Source organism: Vanacampus margaritifer, chromosome 2, assembly GCF_051991255.1.
Source record: "Vanacampus margaritifer isolate UIUO_Vmar chromosome 2, RoL_Vmar_1.0, whole genome shotgun sequence".
In the NCBI taxonomy this organism is placed as follows: domain Eukaryota; kingdom Metazoa; phylum Chordata; class Actinopteri; order Syngnathiformes; family Syngnathidae; genus Vanacampus; species Vanacampus margaritifer.
In genome coordinates this window covers 42,047,453-42,065,331 of record NC_135433.1, presented here as the reverse complement: position 1 = coordinate 42,065,331, position 17,879 = coordinate 42,047,453, and the positions used below count along the sequence as shown (strand labels likewise).

Below are 17,879 nucleotides of genomic sequence, written 5' to 3'. Positions count from 1 at the left end.
GGCTGTATGCCAACAATACAAGTCTCACACCACCATCCTACTTTATAACGGGATGTACAGATGTTGTTGTTTTTTACAACTATGTTAATAGATTCCTTTCTCCAGTGACTGTAATTATTTCTGTATTCCATGGTTTTAGTATATTGTGGCATTTGTTTTCCTCTGGTAATACAGTACTATCAAGAGGAAAATGAGGGTCACCAGACCCAAAAACAAAGAGCTGACTGCAAGCATCAAGAAAGCCTGGGCTTCCAGGACTCACAGCCAATGCCACAGCGCATTAGAGGCTTGTGCTGGTGATTAAAGCAAAGGGATTCCCAGCCAACTGCTGGAGATTGACATATCGTTTTGAAAATACCATCCATGCAACAATAATTTTTTTCATGCAAAACCACAATGCATACTTCCCAAACGTGATTTCTTCACAGTATTCAAATTTTTTGAAATCCTGTTTTCATGGGTTTTATGAGCTGGAAGCCCAAATAATGTAAAGATAAACAAATAAATACTTGAAATAAATTAAATTGTTGCCCCTGAATCTATAATTTATGAAAGTTTGACTTTTTGAATGGAATTATGGAAATTATTCAACTTTTTGAGGCACCTGTATCTTTTGAGGTCAAGTTACATCCAATTTGTACGAAACCAAAGAGTACACTGTGCTCAAATTTTTGGATCATTCCAAAATTTCCAAGGTGGTGTCTTCGTTGTGCACATTTTAATTGTTATCCTTTCCACCATGCTCTGGTTACCTGACCATGTTTTGATTTTTTTTAAACAAGGGATCATTTTAAGCTTGCTTTCTGAAGTCTTTAAAACGTCATAAGTTTATTATTATTATTATTGACGAAATTTCAATTAACAAGAGTTTCTTTTTTCAAACTATTTTGTAGTTACATTAGTCTTGCTTATTTAGTTATTTATTATTATTATATATCTATCTGTCTATCTATCTATCTATCTATCTATCTATCTATCTATCTATATATATATATATATATATATATATATATATATAATTTTTTTTTTTTTTTGGTCATGTAACGTTTGCAACGTGTTGAACGAAAACGTGACGAAATGCCAACATCGCTCCAACCACGCAAACCCGCGCCGCTCGGTTGACGCGGGTTTTAACGGTCGGTTGAGTCCACCACAAAGTTGTCATGTGGTGAAATCAACGACTTCACTTCACCGCGAGCGGCTTTGTGTCACATTTGCAAGAAGTGCCTGAATTGAGTCATTGTGGTGGTCGTGGGCGCGCGTGAACATCAGCATTGTCTGCTTACTTTGATGGGTCACGTGACCAAGGAGAAGGAAGGGAAACCCTGGTGGGAAGCGAGAAGTCCGTCCACTGTGACGCGCGGCACATAAACAGTAGCAAGCGGAAACCAAAATCACCGACTAAGTTGTCCACAATGCCTGGTGGTATCAAAGGTATTTGCTCCAGTGTGAAAGCAGATTATTTGTTACTTTTGACTTTTCGAGTAGTTTAGCTTCTTGGCAAACTTTAGCATCGTGTAATTGGTATGTGAACGTTTGCGGAGTTCATCCTAATGCAAACGTAATATTTAAACATAAGTCGTTGATGTGGTTTGTAATCATTTTCTCTTGAATGCGGTTTTCTTCCTCTAGCGCTGGTCGGGTTGTCTTTCGCAAGCGCCATCGGGCTGACGTTTCTGTTTGTGAGTTGTGCAGCGGACCAATATGGGTACGTTGTTTGACACACAAAGGCATTAAACAACCGTGTATGTAATCATGCGTCTTTGTAGAGTAAAGTGCGGTTATTGGTATTATTACAGTGACGTGCTGTGAACACTAAATTCCAATGTTTATTCCATGACATTGTATTAATTTATTCCCAACTGTCAATTTGAATTAGTTGATCATTGCCTCCAAGGGATATTACTGATAAATCAAACATTAACAACAAAATCAACCAGAAATGGGATAAATAGCCATCACAAATCACAATTAAAAAAAATAACTATATATCGTTACCAGTTGTATCATTGGTAAATTATTTGGTTCTTCTTTTGCTTTGTCTTTTTCTTCCCCAGAGTTTACTGGCCATTATTTGTGCTGTTTTTTTACGTCCTAAGTCCTGCCCCACTTCTCCTAGCCAAACGTCTCAGTGATGACTCAGACAACTCCAATAGTGTGTGCAGAGACCTGGCCTATTTCTTAACAACTGGAATCGTCGTATCATCTTATGGGTACCACATTGTCCTCGCTAATTGTGGCGCAGTGAGTTCACTCTCAACATGACATATTTTTATCGTTTTTGTTTTTTTTATCTACACAACATCTTTGTCTCACCACCCTGTATTTGGAGAGCAAATAATGTCATGGATGTCAGTGATTTTATTGTATTGTTAGTCCTTTGCCCCCTATCATGGTATACGATTCGGGCCCGCGATTATCTAAAATAAATAAATAATAATAGCTTCTTCTTTTTTTAACTGTTAAAAAAAAAATACAACTACCTACTGGCTATTCATGCTGTGTGCATTTTGGCCTTTTAGGGCATGGAGATACTCGAAGAATGTGTCTTTATGTGTTTTCAAAACATTTGTGTATGAATATTTGTTGTTTGCAGGGTTGAGGAATCCAGGTCCAGAAAGTAAAAAACCCAGTTGAATAGAAGCAGTTTCAGGATTTTTACTTTCTGTTCCCCAACCTTGGTTATTTGAAGGAACATCACTCCTGGAACTCAATGCTGATTTTCTATTTAGCCTGTCAATTAGGGCTGTACATATTTAATATTTTTCAGAATTGAGTATTCTATTGATTAATTGGATTCAAGTTAATTTTGCATTACATTTAGAGCTGTCAAATGATTTTTTTTAAAATCAGATACACATTAGTTGTTTTGTTTCAATTCTATAAATATTTTTGTGATTGTGAGAAGCCAGAATGGAAAATTTCAAATGCCCAGCCTTAATATACGGCCTCTTTAACCTCCTTCTTTCTCCCTTACAGATTAAGTGGGGTGCTTGTGGTCTTGCACTGGCAGGAGATACCATCATCGTCTTCACAATCTTCGGCTTTCTCCAAGTGTTTGGAAGTGGCGAAGAGTTAAATTGGGAAGAGTGGTAAAGTATTTTGTCCAATTAGGCAAGACCACATGATTGTATAGATTAACCTGGCTTGGCTTGTATTTTTTGTGTGCTAATTGAGCTTTGTGTTCCCGTTGTTTTAAAAATGTAATGGCGGGAAAGTCATCCGTACTCATGCTACATCTGACAACCAGCTGTTGTATATCTTGCAAATGAACATTGCATTTTTTTCTTGTGAAACTGAACATTCTCACCAAAGGTCTTATAAGACGAAGCCTATTTATTGCAAACTGTGTGCCTAGATACCAATTGAGGGTTTTGGGGAACACGTTCTCATTCATTCACTGTGTGAACAGTCTGGTAAAGTGCTTGACCTATTCCCGCAGATGATGACAATTTATTTATACTAGTTTTGCAGAGTGACCCAGAATGATTGCAACCCATACTGCGACTGATCAAAATTGTCACTGATAATGATATTTATCAAATTTTTCGTTTTTTTTTATTCCAAAGTAAGACTTAACAAAAGGAACGTTTTGTTCCTAGCCAAGATCAGGGCTGTTCTAATAGAGTAGTGTGTGTTGACAACTTCACACATCACATCCTGGCGTGTCTCAGACACCAAGTCGGATATTTAGAGCATATTTTGAAAAGGCAATTAAAAAAAAAAAGTTAGCTTTCAGGACTGAATTTTTATCAGATTAGATACATTTGTGCAACAGAAATGTTATCAGTTGTAGATGGGTTGCAATCATTTTGGCCATATTTTGAGCGATGGTACTAAGGAAAATGAGTGAAGTGCATCCCGAAAAGAAAAAGTGTTTTGGTTACTAATGCAAATGAAGCATTATGACATGTTCTGTCTTGCATTTTCATTAAAAAAGGGAAGTCAACCCAGCAGCAAAATCCACCCGTTTTTATCCATCTCTTGGGGCGGCCATTTTGCCACTTGCCGTCCGCTGAAAATGACATCATAGTTGCTCAAGTATCGACCAATCATGGCTCACCTGTTTTCTAAAGCTGCTCCATGATTGATCGTTGCCTGAGCCCTGAGCCACTGTGATGTCATTTGCAGTCGACAGCAAGTGACAAAATGGCCCTGACATGGATAAAAATGGATGGATTTTGTTGCTTTATTCATATTCATATTCCACAAACACATTTTAATTAGAATACTTCCCCTTTAAATTTATGTTTGAAGTAGTATAACCAGTTTGGCCCACTTTATGGTAAACCTGATTTCATCATCTCATTTCCTGAAAAACAGCTGTTTTCCTCACATGTATGCATGTCTCATGACAGTGTGAAGGGGTTACAATTAGGTTTTCAGAACGAATAAGTGCTTCGAGACTCATGACTTTTATAAGCTCTTGACTATATTTAGTTTTCTAATATTTATTAAAATTGTAAAACAAATGCTCAACCTTTGTCCTTCTATTCTGTACTATTATTCGGGTCTGGCCTCATTTGGGCACTGCTGTACGGATCTGCATTCACACTAACAACATATAAATATTGAGTATTGTAAAATTTAGGACAACTGACTTTATGTGGAGGGATGGGGTGTGAGAGAGAAGTCAAAAGAAGCGAGTAAAGAGCAAATGCTTTACTTTAAAACACAAATGTGACATATGTTTATGATATGATGACAGACAAAAATGTTTTTAGCACTAATATGTTTTATGTGTCTCAACACTGTATTGTGATTTTTATTTTGTTCGTGGAATAAAGCAGATTAATCCATCCGTTTTCATCATTCTCATGGTGCTGCCATTTTGTCCTATACCGCCCTCTACTGTCGACTAAAATTGACGTCGATATTGGAACTATTTACGCCTCAAAAATACATTACTATCTTAAATATCTTTATTGAATGATGACTTCGGGTCAAACAAGCGGTATGACAAAATAAATATAGATACAAATGCTTATTTAGCGACGTGAGAGAGATTAACAAGGCAGCCTCATTCAATTTGAGTGGTGCGTTTTCACTCGTATTAGCATGTTGGGAATGCACTGTAAAGGCACTACAAATATACTATATAAATAATCATCATAAGTCATCATAAATGATAAATACTGCTGTTGGAAAGGGTGGTAAATTATAAATTTTCTTGCCAAACAACACACACACACACACACACACACACACACTGTCCTGCAGTAATACTGAACATGATTTGAGTGAGAAAAACAAGGAATGAAGTAAATATGGAAAGGATGAAAGAGCTCTGGGACACTATTCACTTCTGTTCTAGGACAGCTGTTGCTTGGCAACAGCCGTGGCATTCAGAGTGTTCGCCAAGACTGACGCACGTGGCCTTGAACACAACACCAATACTTGAGTAACGGGGGAGAAAAAAAAACGTTTAAATGATGGTGGAAAAGGTAACATAGCTAAATAGAGAAGTAAGGCTCTGAAAAATTGTCCACAGTCCCAACTGTGCACTCAGCACACATGTCCACTTTATACGCAGCGGTCAGCGTGTGATAATGACATCATAGATTTATTCATCTCAACCAATTCAGATCATTCAAAGTTGAAAAGATTCACAAAATTCAGGACATTTTGCAGCAACTTTACAAAAATCCACACTTTCCACAGAATTTCACATTTTTCAACAGCAAAAAAAAAACAAAACAAAACATTGAAGTCAATTAAATGAGTTCAGCTCATAATTATTTTATCAAAATTCCACATTTTACTAGAATATTTTGATTTAAAATATTGTTTTTTTTTGCCTGTATACACCCCGTCAACATTTCTTCACTGTTTCCAACTTCAAAATATTCAAACAATTCAGGAAATGTAGGTAATCATATTCCCCATATCCTCCAAAATTTCCACGGTATAATGGCCAACTTTAAGAGATACCTTCCACATTTTTGGACCAATTGAGACTAAGTCTCACATTCTACATCTAAACTATTAAATCAGTTTCAGTAGTCACACAAATATGGTTACTTTTTGTTATTATTATTATTATTATAATACCTCATTTCAAACAGGGAGAAGTGCAAAATATAAATGGTGCCAAATTTGATTTGCCATCACCACTACAGTAACAACAATTACATGAATGTAATAAATTGTCATTGATAAAGTGAGACCTGGGTTTGTTGTCACATGTTTTGGTTGTCACATTGCAATTATCTTCTCCACCAGAGAGCACAACAAAAAGGGGAATGCCATTGTTCTTCCTCTTTAAGGTCGGGGGTCATGTTAGTGTCTGAAAAGAGAATACTAGCACATTGTGATCAGAGATGAGTGCCAATTGGTGGTGATGATGATGATGATGATGATGATGATGAAAATGCCACAAATACCTGAGACTTTGGTCTCTCATCTGGTATACATTTTGTTTATATAGTGATTCCAAGAAGTATTTGAGTGTAAAAAGTGTGACATGTAGCACCTTCAGTCAAAATACATAATTTTCTTATTAACTCATCCTATGTTGTGGATGTAAGTATGAGTTGTGCACAATACATGGAACTCAGTCACAGATGACAAATACATCACATTTACAAACATACCAATGCTATTTAAATGAGAAATACAATAACAATAAAATGGAAAGCAAGGGATGTTGATACATTTTAATGTCAAGGAAAAAACAGCGCACTGGAATAGCAATGATGACATTTACAACACTGAATTAATATTACAATGTAGATACAACTATAATGTCGATAGAACTATAACATTTCGTTTGATACGTATATTTTTGGTTGTGTTAATTCAATGTGTAATCCGTTTGACTGTCATTCATGATTCACGAATAAAACTGTTTATAGAGGCGCTCCATCCAGTAAAGTCGTTTGTCGGTGCAACAGCTGCTGGAGCAGACGGGTGATGAGATCCATTCTTTACAAACGGCTGTGTGTCGGATGGATCGCGGCGGGAGTGGGGCGGCACAGGGGGGCGTAGCACACAGGCATTGGCTCGCGGAGGGATTTGCGTGACCGGTGACAAAGCCAATCGATGAGCTGTTGGGCTAGCTTGGGCCAACGAGCGCGAACCGCACAAATAAAGAAGGGCGAGCCCACCGAGAAATGAGACCGAGCAAGCAGCACCGGTGGCCGGACTGCGGACGTTCAACGGCACCGCTGGATTAACCGCGAACTCTTGGAGGTATACACACTTTAAATGTTGCTGCTTCTGTTCCCGAATGTCTTTTGTTTGACTTGACCCATTCCTGACCAGTGTCCACCCGGTGTAACGACACAGTACAGTGAATAAACAGTTTGTTTTGTTAAGTTTGGCGACATTTAGTTGTTCATCAATCGATGCTGGCTTTGATGTACTTCACATGCGCTTTTTTAAGTTATTGCAAACCCCACTTACACCATTGCGTTGGCAATTTCCGTCCGAAGAAGATGTACACAGAATACAGCCCACTCGTTATTGGCTATGGAACGCAGAGACATGGTCATATTTGTAGAAAAGGGGATTTTTCATTTGTGGGAGGGATATGCGGCATATTCCCACAAATGAAAAAAACGTTGTTGTTTTTTACAATGATATGCCGTTACAGTACATAAACAATCCATTAAGAAATTAGAGCAACCAATAATTTGGCCTTTAGTTATTTGAGTTGAACTATCAGAAGAGTACAGTACATGTATTAATACTAATGATAATGATGCCTATTTGAATTGTAGCAATAGATAGTATAATTAGTAGCAGTGTTTCCCACATACTTGGGTGGGGCACCCAAGTAAATTGGCCACCACCCAAGAAGTTTTCAAGAAAATGTATTAAAAATATGTTTAAAAAGAAAAAAAAAACGTGTCGCGACAGGATATATCGCATGCGACATTAGTTTGCCATCACTCACTTGTGGATCGTGAGGCTAGAGGAGACGTAGTAACAGGACTGAGACCCACCTTCCGTCTAACCCGCCTCCCATCCCCACCGCCGGAGGCCACCCACCCAAGTAGATTTCAAATCTGTGGTAAACACAGTAGTAGTTGCAGCAATGCCTGCTTATCAGTGTCAACAACTGTTTTTAAACAAAGCATTAATGTGTATACCAGGTGTCTGCAACCATTTTGAAACTGTGAGCTACTTCTTAGGGTACTGATTAATGCGAAGGGCTACCAGTCTGATACACACTTCTGAAATTACAAATTCGCTCAAGGAATCTATACAATTCTTATTATATTGCGGGTTGTCTCCTCGTCTAATCATTTACCGCGTGGCCACAATATGCAATCAAGTATATTAATTTATTTGAAAACTGAAGATACCGTTCAGGTAAATGATTTATAAAAAATGGTTAGGTTTCCACCTTTTTAAAGGATCACTTCTGCAATGTTCCTAGGAAATCGCAATGTCCCACTACTGATGAGCTAGTTTTAGAAGGACCACAGGCTACTCATGAGGCCTGCCTGGTGACTGCGGGCACCATGCTGGTGATCCCTGGTGTGTACTTTGCGCAATCAAGTAACCCATAACTTTCCATTAAAAAATTAGGTCAACCAAGATTTCTTGCTGCAATCATATTGAGCTGACATTTAGCAGAAATTTATTATTATTATTATTATTTAGTAGTAGTAGTAGTAGTAGGTGTGGTAGTGACTGCCTATCAGCGTCATGTAAAACAAGCATCACGTAAGTTGGCTTTAAATGCCATCATGATGTGGCAGTCTGTTTGCCCCAGTATCGGCATTATGAATGAGCATTTTTGTGTTTCTGGCTTTGTTATTCATACTGGCGTCAAAATTTGCTTTTACTAAAGCACATATACCCGCAGTTGGTTTATTAAGTTAGGTTTTTTTTTTTTTTATTACTTTTTTTGGCTTATAAAGAATAGTGTGACTGAGTGATTTATTACATGTGTTGTTTAACTTGGTTTTGCCAATTGTAATTTCCTGACAACCTATTGGTAGAGAGGAATTTCAAAATGTAAAATGGCACTCAGTGGAGCTGAGACTATTGCCAAGGCTGAGCAATCTTAATTGGACTCAGCTTTGTACAATTTCACTTTTATCCACCTCCCGCTGAAGCCTGAATTTTGTTACTGCGATTCATGCATTATTCACTGACGAGTACAAAAAAGTGGAGCAAAAGAAGTGGAATCTTGATAATTAACTAAATACCCAATAAAAACACCCAATAGCATCCAAAGCATATGTACAAATTTCAGATGACTTTAAAATAAATTATTACAATTGCATTTTTTAGTGGGCTACAGATTCAAATTGAGTTACCATTAATACAAGCATCTTGTTTGCATTTATTTACATCACAATTTTAGACATCAGTCAGCCATATGATGAGATATTCAGTTTGGGAACAGTTAATGTTCATATCTAGTCAGTTGAGACAGGACTTCACTCTTAATAGTTTAATAGGATTCAAATAGGGTGTGCTTTTCGGGACAGTCTCTTCTTTTGTATTCTTTTTATTCTCAATCTGATTGCTGATTAAACACTACAATGCTGCTTTGCCTCTGGCCACAGTCACTACTTCATAATCAATTGTACCAGAATTTAGATTGGGCCATTTGTAAGAGTGACGTAAATACACTCCCCCTGTCTTCACTTATCTCCATTCCGACTGATTGACTACGCTGAATCTAATTTGGTTTTGTGATCTCATCTTTCTGCTGTTCAGTTGTTTTTCCTGTTATGGAAACAGATGTGGTGATTTAATGTATGTATTAAAAACAGCAATTTCATACTTTTGGTTAACCTTTTAGCAGCTGTTGCTGCTCACACACATCCTGAGAATGTAATGTTTTTCAAGTAAGTACACATTGGATCTTTACCGTGATAACGTATTCTCTACATACAGGCAAGCTTTCAGCAGTTTCACTTCACGTCAATGTCATGCAGGATGTGGAAACCTCATCTTTTTATTTAATTTAATTTTTTATTTTTTCCAGCCCAACTTTTTTTTATTTTTTAACCCATGGCCACATTACAAAATAAGACAAAAATTCAAACATTCCCCCAATGACACATTTTAAAAGAGCTAATATCAGCCGATTAAATCGGTCGGCCGATTAATCAATCGGGCCCAAGTTTAAGGATCACAGTTTCTGGTATATACTGCATGTGGTCTAAACCAGTAGTCCGTGCGCGGTAGCTAGTAGGCCGCAATGTCATTTAAATTTTCCACCTGTAGGCCGTATCTGGCCTGCGTGGTGACGTTGATTAAAAAAAAAAAAGAAGAAGAAAAAAAAACCCTGATAATAAGGAATGTGACAATATTCACAGTATTAAAAGTTCCTTGCTATCGTCCTGGTCTTGTTTCGCTGCAAAATAATGAGCCTTTCTGCTTACAATATGCTGCAATTCGCGTTTCCCTTCCGGGTCCGTGTTACACGGCCAAATGGGTGCCTGGATTCACAATTCACAATACAGGCACCTGATTGGCTGAATAAACCACATGATGTTACGCATCATAAGAAATGCACTGATGATTAACTGACTAGCACATAAGACATTTCTCGCGGGAGCTGCAGTGTGTAAACAAAAGCCAGCCGTGTACGCTTGGAGCATTACTAATCAGATTTTTAAAAAACGGAGAGAAGAAATAATGTGATTTGAAAGACACATAATAATGAACACTTTCTCCCATAAACACAAATTATAATTCCTGAATGAGCCCTGCAACCTTTTGTACAGGAAAACTTGTGCCTCAAGGTCAAAAGGGTAAAAATTCCCTGATCTAAACTATTACCATTGGCAAATTTAATTTTTAAAACATATTATACCACCTTTTGGGGGGTGAGTGTGAGCCGTTGATTATTTGCGTAAATTCGCCTATTGCAGTCCGCAAATATCAAGGTGCCCTGCATGCCATTCAGGTCATAATATAGTCTTTTATTCATAACCGTGTTTTATTATTTGGACTTTCTCGTGGGTAGGAATGTTAGTGAATGACTGTTATGAGCAATTCTTCATGTTATTTTTGTGCACATGGTGTTGAATGTTCTTATTATTTGCTTTTATTAAATAAGCATAATTCATTGCAGTTTAAATTAGGATTTCTTGAGCTTTCATTGTTATGGCACCATAAAAGCAAGTGCTGTGTCATTTTTAATGTATGCCATTCATTCTCACTGCTCTTCGCAGCTCTCAATTGTATATGAGTGGCAACACAAACACAACAACACACTATAATAGATAGCTTGCTGAAGTTGTTCACATCGGTACACACACTTTTATTGTTTGTTTACTAAACAGTAAAAGCTGGTGCGGTAGAGGCAACATGGGGACAGTAACAGTAACAGTGTTACCGCACACAACAGCTTATTGGTGTTCCAATCAATCTCCAAACAAAATACTTGGCGAGCAGCATCTCAAGTGCCACTTCATGGTTGCTACTTCTCCATCAACAACCAATTATTTGTAGAGGCACAGAATGCCACCATGGAGACGACCTATTGCAAGGTTAACATGCATTGAAAAGTGAGGTGTGTATTTTCACTCCATTGTTTGATCAAATAAGCAACTTGTGTTTGTACAGTTGTGCTTGAAAGTTTACATACCCTTCATGCCCTCTTCCGTCATCGCCAGTCTGCCTTTTTTTGTTTCCAAGCCAAACCAACTTATCGTCGGTCCACTATTTTATTTTACACACGCTTCTGTCGTCACTTTGTCACCGCTATTTTATGACTGACAGACAAAGGTGGGCATTCTGTCAGTAGTGATGGATCATCTGTCAGTCCATTACTAAGTTCCAGTGGAATAAAATAAGCAGTGATACTCAATTTAGTCGACTGTTGCCAAGTAAATTCACACTATAAACAATTCACATTAACATAAAACACACCATTCAACCAGTTAGCATACTAGGCGTAGCCAAAATAGCATAAACTAGAGCATACACATGATATTTACAATCATCTCCTTGGCTCAAACATTCACTGAACAAAAAAAATGACATAATACGATGGGTCGGTGGCCAGTCCGTCAGACCCGTAAGATACAAAATACTGTGGCAGTTGTTTGGATATTTTCAGATGTTGAAGTTGACATGAGTCGAAGTGTGCATGCGGATTTTGGTGACGATTCATAGCTTTTTGTGTCATTAAGTGACGTCTAGCTTTTGTACATTTACAATTATGCTCATAAGTTTACATGCCCCAACTGCACGCGAGGGGCACCATGGTGCTTGCAGGGGTGTGTGTGTGTGTGTGTGTGTGGGGGGGGGGGGGGTGACATACAGAAGTCGGAAGTCTGTGGCATCTACCCCATAGGCGGGAGGTGGGGTTCAACCTGGACTGGTTGCCAGCCAATCGCAGTGCAGAGCTACAGCGATTATGTTAAATAATTAAACACTCTTCAACACTCTCCTAGCAATAATTTAAAAAGGCTGCATCAGTGACGTACCTCAACATATGTTATTTTGTAACCCTAACTATCTCACAAAGAACTCCTCCGACAGTCCTAGTTTCAAGCATGGTCGTCATGTTAAGTACAGGGCTAAAGTGGATGGTGAACGGAATCAATAGTGACATGGAAATATTGATCAGTTTCTGTCACAAAGATTAGTCACATGTCTGCCTTTTGGTGAGTTTCCAACTGTGGTTAGTTTATAATTGATAAGTTTAGGCGTTATTTTCCGGGTCAATTGGTACAACTTGCTGGGAAAAACATCAGGCATAATTTTCAGCATGAACAATGTGTACCTGCAATTAAGTTGAAACAGCAGTTTTATTCTGATGTAATATTTTAAAATGTGATTGCTGACGATAGAAATAGGAACGCTAATCAATTAGCTTGTTCAGTAGGCTGCTTTACTGCAGCTAACATGCTGATGTTTTTCTGTTGTTTAGCATGCAAAGCACAATCAATGGCATTTGGCAACACATACTAATTACACAGCACAGTTAAAGTCTAATAGGAATTGAGCTAATGGGGTGGGTACTTAAAAATCCCATTAAATAGGCAAAAAGATCACATCATTTGTAAAAACAGGGCTGATATCTAGTAATGCGAATGATCTTCCAACATCACGATTTAATTAACAATAACAACAATTATCTAAAGTATTAGGTTGGAAAGAAGCGCTATTTAGTTAATGTAGTTTACAGCATTAGCTTACTGGCCTTCTTTGTATACCTTTTTCTTTTTTTTAATAGTTATAAGTTACTTTGCTGGGGGGCGCGGTATGGAAGGCATCTTTTGGTCTATTGGTCTCTATTCTTGCTCTGGTGTTGCTGTTGAACGGTAATGAGTAATGTTGCCACAGATTCTACTATAAACACACAACAAATATTTCCAGTCCAGTCCGGTCCACCAATTTTATTTCCCAATATAGTAGGTGATATGGGGTCACTGTGGCAGTGGCAGGGGTGCTAATGTCCTGATTAAAAGCTTGTGTGCTATCGGTGTAAGTGGAAAATAACTACATCGAGAGCGGAATAACCAACCCTGCTTCTTATTTATACTTCCCATCGCAGGTTTACTGGTGCTATTTCCAAAGCAGGAGAAGAAGAAAAAAGCTGTTGAACTGAAAGTGGCTCATAATGAAGAAAAGCCGTAGTGTTCAAGGAGTCACTTTGGGAGACGTAAGTATTGATTCTTCCCGTTAGCCTTCAATGTAACAAGAATCCAGTGTTCCAGGACACATTCATTACACATCCATTTCATGATATTGCGTAAAAAGATTCATTATGACTCCAAATGTTTGTTGTTAAACTGTTTCCTATGGAGGCAGTCTACGGATATGCTCAGGCAGTATGAGTCAGTGTGTCTGTGTGTAGTTTTTGACTCAAAAAATGACTGTACTGTGTGTGTGTGTGTGTGTGTGTGTGTGTCTGTGTGTGTGTGTCTGTGTGTGTGTGTCTGTGTGTGTGTGTCTGTGTGTGTGTGTGTGTGTGTGAAGAGAGTGTTATGATGATGATGATTGAGTGAGGAGGGAAGAGGACAAAGAGTGTTAAGACAGCCCACGCCAGGATGACATTTTGGGCACCGATTGCATGGAAACATACGAGGAAGAAGGACAGATCTGAAAGAGAGGCCCATCTGTTTCTTTTCTACTCCTTTCTGTTTATGACTGCGATGACTGGACAGATCATTTACTTTGACAAAGTCCAATAGGAGCTCAAAGGACAGATGGTAATTCCCTACTGTGTCTGGCTCCCATCAGACTCTGGATTTATATGTTCCTTTAGTCTGTTTTGTCAAATTAATTCAGCAAACATTTGTATTAACATTTGTATAAAGCGTGATCCAAGATGCTTATCTTTTCTTAACATGGCATCCATGTTTTATACCGCTCACTAGGGTTGTGTCCAAAAAATCGTTCAGTACGATTCAGAATCGATTTTAAATGTCCCAAAATCAATTTCCTTATTAATTATATATATAATAATTATAATTATTTGGTATTGTATTGCCCATGTTTGTGTTTTGTGTGCCTTTTCTGGGTGCGTCATTCATGTTGTACCCGATTTGGCCATTTAGGGGCAGTGTGGTTCCGTGTCTGATACACTGTTAAGTTGTAGGCGCTTTAGAGAGTAGAAGAAAAAAGTCACGATCTTATCTCACATAACTTATGCCAATAAAAGTAGGTTTTTTTGCAGCGTAAGGAAGAGCATATGCCGGTGAGTAAGTGTAATGTTAAGATGCTTCTCTGTATACATTCCGGAAGCGTTTTGTATGAATAGCCGTTCTTTTGAGTGATTAAGGTGCCGCGACTAGCACTCTAATTAGCATTAGCGAGTAAGACTGGAGTAGATCATGACGATTCTTTGCACATCTATAAATTTAAGCAGAAATCATTGTCAATCAAATCATTTTCAATCAAAAATCGATTGTGAATCGAATCGCAGACTAAAAAAAATCGGAATCGAATTAAATCACGAGACAGTCAAAGATTCCCACCTCTACCGCTCACAGCAGGCAGGGTGCTCTCTGGATTGGTTGCCAATCAATGGCAGGTCATGTTTAGACAAACAGACATTCACACCTATAGAATTAGTTGAGTTTTTAATGCACCTAACTTGCTTTTTTTTATGTGGGATGAAACGATAAAACCCATGCAAGCACTAGAAGAACATGCAAACTCCATTCAGCAAGGCTAAAGACAAGTTTTGCAGCCCGAACCTAAGAAGTGGGAGGTGCTGCCTCGAGACTTAATATACCGTTACTGTCATTTGAAACCTTTTATTTCCCGGTATGTAATGCGCTGAAAATTATGGGCGCTTTTATGCCCAGCGTAGGTCTAGCTCAGACATGGGCAAACCCCGGCCCGCGGGCCAAATACGGCCCGTTATGCATTTCAATCCGGCCCGCCGAACTTATCCAATAAGGCTAGAAAAAAAAAACTTTTTTTTTTTGTTGTTTTTTGTTCAGCTCAGTGGCCGAGTGGTTAGAGTGTCCGCCCTGAGACTGGGAGGTCCTGGGTTCAATTCCCGGCCGGGTCATACCAAAGACTATACTAGGCTATATAACTTCTACACACCCGGAAAATATGATCACTGGGTCGGGGTCTCACTGATAAGCTCGTTTACGCACAGAAAGGGGACAGAAAGATATGCAGGGTACATTCATAACAACGTTTGCAATTTATTAAAATAAACGGGAGAATGGCAGTAAGCTTAACTCAAGATAACTGATTCAAAAAATACAATTCTTCCTGGATTTGGACATTTACAGCAGGAGACGGCAGGGTTTTGTGTTGAACACAGCAATAATGTCCTGATAGTCCAGAGAATCGGTCAATTCTTTTTTGAAAGAAAGCAGGGACAAAGAGTTCAGTCTATCAGTCAACATTGTGGCACTGTTGCGTGTTTTGATCCTTTTGACAGCTGAAGATAGTCTTTCTACATGTTGTCATGGGTGAGGTGAGGAGCGCGCATGCAGGAGACTGTTGATATTGGTGAAGACATCCCCGGGGCGTGCGTCGAGCACTTCTATGAGCGTTTCCTCGTTGGCTTTTGGCTTCTTTTTGAGCTGCTGCACAAACACCGTGTGCTATGCGTCCCCCACGGAGATGGAAAAGTGGTCAGAGACGGATTGGATGTACGTGCTTTGTCCTCAGCTCGTGACAGGCAGCAGCGGCTATCATGCAGCCGCATGTGTCACACGCACTGTTGGCCCGGGTTAAAAATGGGTGGGCCAATGGAAAAAAAATCTTTAACTTTACGCCTTGAATTGAAATCTATTAATAATAGATGCAGTCACCAGGTTTGACAGATCACAGTGTATGTGCTATTGTAATCTATTTACATTTCTCCTCCCACTTTGCCAAATAGTGTGTAAATGCCGCATCTTGCATATTCATTGAGGCAAACGTACTACCTGGATTAGGGCTATTTTATAATAATCATAATAATAATAATAATACATTTCATTTAAAAACAGCACCTTTCAGAACACCCAAGGTCACTTTACAAAGCATAAAAGCACAGCAAAAGTTGAGCTAAAACAATAAAAATGAAGCTATTGGAAAAGCTGTTTTAAATATGTGGATTTTGCACATTTGAAAAACGCAGTCCTAAGTGCACACTATAAGTAAATTGGGTTGTACATTTATCTGTGTGTTTTTACTGTGCTATGAGGTCCAAATGCTCCTGGTCCGGCCCTTCTGTCAAAATTTCAAACCCATTGTGGCCCGCAAGTCAAAAAGTTTGCCCACTCCTGGTCTAGCTAGTGTCTGTGCTGTTGTGGGAGTGAACACCTGAGCCAATTCCGGCCAATCGGAGCAGTGCAAGTGCATGCAGTACATGGCGGAAGCATAACGGACTCGCTGGATACCATGCAGGAGAAGTACGTTTATAGCAAGAAATCTCCACTTGGGGATGAAGTTGGCCGCTGTAGAGTGGCCTTCCACGCCATGTCGTGCCTATGTGTTTGAACTTAAAAAACAAAACTAAAAAACAAATCAAAATAAATAAGAAACCTGCCTTTGTTATTTATAAAACTCATGTAACATTTGGTTAAAAAAACTGAGCTCCTTTGAATACTAAGTCCCCTTTAACAGGCATTTAAACTTACTCCTAAAATATCAGGAACAAAACACCATTAATATTTAGTAGTTTTACTCCTTTGTCATCTGAGGTTTTTTTTTCTTTGCTGTAATTTTGGCGTGGCTGTGCCACAATTTATTGTCTCCCAGAAGATACAAGTTGTAGCGCACACGTACCATTTTATTGACGGGCTTATGAAATTTGAATGAAATTATGAATATTTTCATCTTGGAAATACATTATTACATTTTTCCATGTACCGTACTTCCTGCAATATGCTCATGCGCCCATGTTTGGGAAAACACATGTTGAGGCTTTGTAGCCAAGAAAGCTCTTTCATCTCCATGTATAAATCACCCACTCCACCTCCACTAGTCATTGTGGCTTCGCTTTGTTCATTTAGCATGTTGTACCTGTCATCTTTGCTCAGTATGTTTCATGACCATCTTTCTGTATTGATGATTTAAAAAAAAAAGGCAATCAAATTCAAAGCATGTTGTTATCCTGGTTCACGTAAATGCATGAAAACACTTAAAGAAAAATTGCAATGTTTCCATCAGTTTCTGCCATTTGAGCCAAGAAATCAATAAAGTACTAGAATTATGTTCGGATGTCAGTGATGCGATCAATAGTCAATTGAGGTAGAATTCTGCTGCACCATAATAAAATATTGATGAGGATATTTTTGTAGTGCATGTGTATTGAAAATTGGTCCTCAGTGGAAACTTATTTCAGGAAACATTTGCGGTATTCCGAGTCTCAATTTTCACTTTTTACCCAGGATGCACATCATACGATACGTCTCAAAAACCGGCACAATATATCAGACCGATTGAATTTCCAATAAGGTGCTGCAAAGTCAGCAGAAAGACTCCTAATGAGTAGCAGA

General features: G+C 38.5%; 2 protein-coding genes across 2 annotated transcripts in view; both read left to right on the top strand.

Moving 5' to 3' along the window:
* The first annotated feature begins 1,117 nt into the window (after window positions 1-1,117).
* LOC144045017 (leptin receptor gene-related protein-like) lies at window positions 1,118-4,799 on the top strand. The gene is made up of 4 exons (XM_077559783.1): window positions 1,118-1,434; window positions 1,633-1,708; window positions 2,058-2,244; window positions 2,980-4,799. The coding sequence occupies exons 1-4, from the start codon at window positions 1,416-1,418 to the stop codon at window positions 3,094-3,096; spliced, it is 399 nt and encodes a 132-aa protein (XP_077415909.1). The 5' UTR covers window positions 1,118-1,415; the 3' UTR covers window positions 3,097-4,799.
* A 2,241-nt stretch (window positions 4,800-7,040) lies between these two features.
* The window catches only part of LOC144043295 (3',5'-cyclic-AMP phosphodiesterase 4B-like), a 41,970-nt gene continuing 31,131 nt past the window's right edge, over window positions 7,041-17,879 (top strand). The window contains exons 1-2 of the mRNA XM_077556750.1: window positions 7,041-7,191; window positions 13,478-13,585. Coding sequence (XP_077412876.1) covers window positions 13,544-13,585 — 42 coding nt within the window. The 5' untranslated portion in view covers window positions 7,041-7,191; window positions 13,478-13,543. The remainder of the gene's footprint in view (window positions 7,192-13,477; window positions 13,586-17,879) is intronic.